The following is a 6,065-nucleotide window of genomic DNA, read 5'->3' on the forward strand; positions in this document are numbered from 1 at the left end:
GAACTTTGCAACCACATCTTCCCATTCGGTAAAACTATCTTTTGAGAAAGAATTCAACCATAACTTAGCATTGTCTCCTAATGAGAAAGAAAACAAACTAAGCTTTATAGCATCATCCGACACTCCATTGATCTTTACAGTGTTGCAAATCTCATTGAAAGTTGTCAGATGCTCATATGGATTTTCATGAGACAATCCATTAAATTGGTTGCTCTTCACCAATTTTATCAACATAGGCTTTACTTCCATGTTTGTAGCATTGACCCTCGGCCTTGTAATGCTATTAAAATGATGAGGGCCAACTACTGTTGTGTAATATGCCAGAGTGCGTTTGCCATTATTTTCACCAGCCATCTCTTCAGTTCTTTGGTCAGATATTTGCGGTGAAGGTTGTAAAAGTGTCTCTGGAGAAGGGAATAATTCTCTAGATGTTCGAATTCTCCTCCTCCTTCTATTCTTGTCCAATCCTTCAAGAAGAGGTTCCGAGGTTTTCTTGCTTCTAGTTCTAATTGTATCCTGCATACACAAGAAAACAAAACCCTAAAAAGCACTTTTAAAACAAAACAAAACAAAATAAAAAAAAATCAAATCAAAGCTAATCTATAACCACACAAATAGAATAGTTGACATCTTGAAAAGAAAATTGGTGTCGGCTCTAGTGATTGGAGCTCCAGATTGGAATCAGAATTTTGAACTAATGTGTGATGCTAGTGATTATGCAATAGGAGCCGTGCTTGGTCAGAGAAAAGACAAGGTGTTTTACACAATCTATTATGCCAACAAAGTTTTGAATGATGCTCAGTTGAATTATGCTACTACTGAAAAGGAGTTTCTGGCTATAGTGTATGCGTTGGAGAAATTTAGACCTTATCTCATTGGGTCTAAGGTGATTATCTACACAGATCATGCAGCTATAAAGTACTTGTTGACAAAGCCAGATTCTAAGCCGCGTTTGATCAGATGGGTGCTTCTATTACAAGAATTTGATGTGGAAATCCGTGACAAGAAGAGGAGTGAGAATTTGATTGCTGATCATTTATCATGGTTGGTTAACAGTGAGGTTACAAGCTAGAAAGCAAAAATTTGGGAGTCTTTTCAGATGAAACACTCATGTATATTCAACAAAGGTCGTGGTTTGCTGATATGACATATTTTAAAGCTGCAGGAGTAATTTCAAACGATCTTAATTGGCAACAAAGAAAGAAAATTGTGCATGATTCCAAGCAATTTATCTGGGATGATCCTTATTTGTTCAAAATTGGAGCAGATAATCTTCTGAGGCGGTGTGTGACTGTTAAACCCTCGACAAGTGTAACCGAATCGTATCAAGTAATAAACTTGGTAAGACCAAGTATCGTTCTCCCAAAGGACTCATGGCCTAGACAGTTGTGTGGTTTATTGATTAGCTAAGACTTGTAAAACCGATTGATTAAGATTTAAATGCAAATACTCAAAAGTAAATATGTATGCATGGATTGATCAATGGTAAGAAGAAACAAAACACGTGAATTGAAATATATGGATGAATATGTTGTTGGGGTTTATCAATTTCATCCTATCCACTCTCATGTATTAAGGAATTCATCTTTCTTTTCATTAATGTTAATGCCACTCCCTAAATTACCTTAAACCCGATGTCTCGGCGAAGAAAGCCTAATCATAATCACTAGTTTATAATGTCTTGTCTCCCTGGCAATTAATCATGCATTATAGTGAGCAGAAGCTTAAAGGTAACCAACCATCATACTCCTATGTCTAGGTTTATAGTACTGTTGGGAGAGATTCCCCAGATCTAGATTTTCCCGTATGTGTCCATATCGACAAAACCAATGATCATGACATTGAATGAGTTAAACAATGCATGCTTTGAGCAAAGAGGAAAAACCCTAACTATTAATGAAAGAAAGCATGTATCTTATTAAAGATCTTGAAGAACAAATTCCATTACATGAGAGTTTCAAAGGATTTACATTGATTCCCCAACAACAAAATAAGTTTAGTTCACCATATTCATGGTGAACCTAGATGAAATACAATGAAAAAGTGAAGGATAGAACCCTAGAAAGGTGAGAAGGGAGCCTTAGCATCCAAAATCCTCTTCCAAGGGGTGAAATAGTGTGTTTCTACTTCGTCCCTCCTAAAGATGACTGACCTAGGTTAACTAAAACCTTATATAATATTCTAAAAATTACAGAAAAGTAGGCCTAAGCCCAGAAAAGTGGCGCTCAGCGGTAAATACCGCTCAGCGGAAAGTGCGTGACTTCAATGTTGCCCCTCAGTGGCAAGTTTGCCCCTCAGCGGTGCCATCGGGTCCTTGGAAGTGCCGCTCAGTAGTAATCGACGCTGAGCGGTACTTGCGGCTTCTCTTCTTTTGCACTTTTTGTGTCCTTTTTTGATTCCATCTCTGTCCCACTTCACTTCTTTCATCAAATTCATCTTAAAACCTGCAAAAACAAGGAAATCAAGCATAAAACCTGTCCAACTCTCTTATTTCCAAAAACATAAGCAAAAGCATGATTCCAAGCTAGTTTCTAAATCTTAAAGGTTGCTTTTGATATCAATTTTAAGCATAAAAATAATAGTTTTTCAACTGTTATTAGTGAGAAATGAAGAAGCAGAAGGAATTCTCTGGCACTGTCATGACTCACCTTATGATAGCTGAAGGCTTGAGCTGCATTGGGAGACGACGTGAAATTTGGAGTTGATCGAGCTGAAGAACCGGGAAGCAGCGGAAGAAACAGATTTCCTCAAGAACACTAGGTTTTGGAGTCGAAGAGGAACAATGATGAACAATCCATAGATTCGAGGATTGTTCGGTTGAAAACATAAGGTTTGATGCGGAAGTGGATTTGAACGGTGGAAAAGTGATTTTAATCGGCGAGAAAGGTGAGGTTCTACGGTGACAATGTGGCTTGTGGTGTAAGAGCTCTCTCTCGAGAGTGAAGTAGATGAAGACTTCGTGAAATGAAGATGTAGTGTTGTGCTGAAGGAAACTCGCGAGGAATAAGCTTGTGTGGCAGCGATGGCGTAAGCAATCCACACAGTTGAGGCAGAGTGGAGAAACAAATGGTTACGTGGAGGTAAGAGAGTTCTGAAGTGTAAATGGAAAATGAAAGATGAAGCGTGAATGGAAGGTGGCTAGAGGAGATCTTTTGGGATTCTCTAGCTTGACTTTCAAGGGAATTAAATTCTGGAGTTCTCTCTACAGAAAGTTTAATTCATTATTCTCAAAAGTGTCTTACAAAAGGTGGTGACATATCTATATATAGGACTAAAAGTCCCTCCTATATAGCACATGCCTAACACCTTTTACTCATGCTTTAATAAAAGTAAAAGAAATACTACACTAAACTAATTGGGCTTGGGCCCCGTCTATCATCCCCTCCCCCTTGGAAAGGATTTGTCCTCAAATCTGATGGTGCTTCTGAAGACTTATTTTTGTTGGCTTCACAAGGGTTCCTCTTGGGTCAAATATCCATCTACAATAAGCATCAAACATATCTCTAATTAGTTTTCTTTGACCCAATAAGATATATAAAAGAATATGTGTAGAAGAAGGTTTCCTAATTTTGAAATTTTTAATTTTAATATAAGAAAGAAACCTTTCTTCATTTGAAATTTTATTTGTATCTTGAGTTATTGGTAACCATAAAGGTAACCATAACCCGAGTTGTGACTTTGCATGTGTTGTAAGTGATAACATTTTTAAAGATTGAGTGGCTAATTCTTTGAAAGAAAAGTGAAATTTGGAAAATTCAAATATAAATGGAGAAAAGTGAGAGGATAGAAAACCTCCCCTTAAGAATCTAGCTTCTAGGGTAGGAGGAGATGTTCCCCTTAGTTGCCAGAAATTGTGATAAATGTCAGAGAATTGAGACTATTTCAAGAAGTCATGACATGCCATTACAGGGCATTCTAGAGGTTGAAGTCTTTGATTGCTGGGGTATTGATTTTGTAGGACCCTTTCCACCATCTTTCAATAATGAATATATATTGGTGGCTGTGGACTATGTGAGTAAATGGGTGGAAGCATTGGCGTGTCCCAAGAATGATGCCAACACTGTGATTAAATTTCTAAAGAGGCAGATCTTCTCACGTTTTAGAACTCTAAGAGTACTTATTAGTGATGGAGGATCTCATTTCTGTAATTATCAACTGGCAAAAGTACTCAAACATTATGGTGTGAGACATAAGGTAGCTGCACCTTATCACCCACATACCAATGGGAAGGCTGAGGTGTCTAACAAAGAGATCAAGAGGATTTTGGAGAAAACAGTTGCTGCATCAAGAAAGGACTGGTCATAGAAACTGGATAATGCTCTCTAGGCATATAGGACTGTAATGAAGACATCAATGGGTTTATCACCTTATCAGCTAGTCTATGGGAAAGTATGGCATTTGCCAATGGAGATGAAGCATAAAGCTTTGTGGGCTCTTAAATATTTGAATTTTGATCCTTCTGAAACTCAGCTCAAGCGCAGAAGGCAGATGCTGGAGCTTGAAGAGATGCGGTTGCATGCATATGATTCATCTAGGAATTACAAAGAAAAGGTAAACTTCTATCATGATAGGAAGTTGATTAAAAAAGTCTTTAATCTAGGGCAGTAAATACTATTGTTCAATTCACGATTGAAGCTTTTTCCTGGAAAGTTGAATTCAAAACGATCAGGACCATTCATAGTGAAAAGTGTGTGTCCGCATGGAGCAATTGAATTGGTTGATCCAGCTGCTAGTGATCCATAAAGAAGCTGGGTAGTGAATGGTCAACGTCTCAAGCATTATCTGGGAGGAGAAGTGGAGTGTTTGTCCACAGTGATGAAGTTGGTTGATCCTTGAGCTTATTGGGTCAGGCTTGTGACGTTAAAAAAGCGCTTACTGGGAGACATCCCAATGTTCTAAACTCTTTTACTTATTTGCTTCTATTATTAGAATAGGGTGTGATGTACTCAGTTTGAAACTTTATTTGCTATGATGGTTTGCTTGTGATTTATGCATGATGAGTATTGCTTGATGATGCTTGGATATTGATTGATGTTGAGATTGTGCATTATATGCTGATATACAGGTGGTTGTTCACTAGCTATGTGAACAAACGCATGATGTTGTGATTGTGATTATGATGTTAAGTAGGATGTGTATGTGGAATGTTGAATGAGCCTATATGTGAGGTTTTGAACTCCAGAGTTTTAGTGAATGAGTGTTATTACTTTGAAAGCATGAATGACTTTGCCCAGGTTCCTATGGTTGAATCACTTGCTTGTATGTATCATATGATCAAGGCCATTTGTTGGTAACCCTTTATTAGCCAAATGCATGATTTTAACCCAATAAAATAGAGCACAATGTGTTCTATCCTTTGAACCCTTAGCTTTGAACATGTTAGAAAACCCTTTTTGAAAAGCTTTACCTTGAGTTGAGTTGAAAATATTTTGTGGTATTGATAAATGTTCAAGTTTGGGGTTATTGGGAGGTTTAAAAAGGGAATATGAAAAGCATTGAGCTAAGCATGTGAAAAGAAAAATACAAAGGAAAAGAAAGAAAAAGAGAAAGGCTCAATGCCAAAGAAAGTTGGGAAGAAGGAAGAATGGTTGTGTTTAGATGATTCACTTAACTCAAGGATTTTGTGATCCAGAAAAACCAATTTTCTTGTTAGCCCAGCCACATTATAAGCCATAGAAAAGTCCTTATGATGATACTTTCTTGTAAATGTATTTGATTGTGGTTAAATGAAAGGTAAAGTTAATTCATGTGACATTGTGATAGTAGAGTGAAGGAATGACCTCTTATACACTTGTGTGTTTGAGTGAAACACTTTATCTGGTGAGGAAAGAGTCCATGAGCACATGTTTGAGTGAATACCTCCTATACACTTGTGTGTTTGAGTGAAACACTTTATCTAGTGAGGATATATTCCATGAACACATAAGAACATCTTTGCTTAGTAGATTGATCATTCATGAGAATAACATTTGTTGGATACTATGTGATTATGTGAACACTAAAGCATGTGTGCATCTTGACTGAATTCTTTGTGTTGAGCTGATTTAAGTAATTACTTATCTTGA

General features: G+C 37.2%; 1 protein-coding gene across 1 annotated transcript; it reads left to right on the forward strand.

Annotated features, from left to right (window-relative positions):
• The first annotated feature begins 697 nt into the window (after positions 1-697).
• Positions 698-4,743, forward strand: LOC148203041 (uncharacterized). Its single transcript, XM_088109718.1, has 5 exons — positions 698-843; positions 961-1,060; positions 3,868-4,164; positions 4,327-4,551; positions 4,636-4,743. The coding sequence occupies exons 1-5, from the start codon at positions 698-700 to the stop codon at positions 4,741-4,743; spliced, it is 876 nt and encodes a 291-aa protein (XP_087965844.1).
• The last annotated feature ends 1,322 nt before the right edge of the window (positions 4,744-6,065 follow it).

The sequence above is a fragment of the Vigna umbellata genome, chromosome 3 (genome assembly GCF_029865625.1).
Source record: "Vigna umbellata cultivar VRB3 chromosome 3, Vumbellata_1.0, whole genome shotgun sequence".
Taxonomy (NCBI): domain Eukaryota; kingdom Viridiplantae; phylum Streptophyta; class Magnoliopsida; order Fabales; family Fabaceae; genus Vigna; species Vigna umbellata.

Excerpts from the sequence above, each read along its gene's own strand:
- LOC148203041 (XM_088109718.1), top strand. The coding sequence starts at position 698 with ATGTGTGATGCTAGTGATTATGCAATAGGAGCCGTGCTTGGTCAGAGA. Across the intron at positions 844-960 it reads AAGGAGTTTCTGGCTATAGT|ATGGGTGCTTCTATTACAAG; the intron begins GTATGCGTTGGA and ends GCGTTTGATCAG. Across the intron at positions 4,552-4,635 it reads CTAGGAATTACAAAGAAAAG|CTTTTTCCTGGAAAGTTGAA; the intron begins GTAAACTTCTAT and ends TCACGATTGAAG.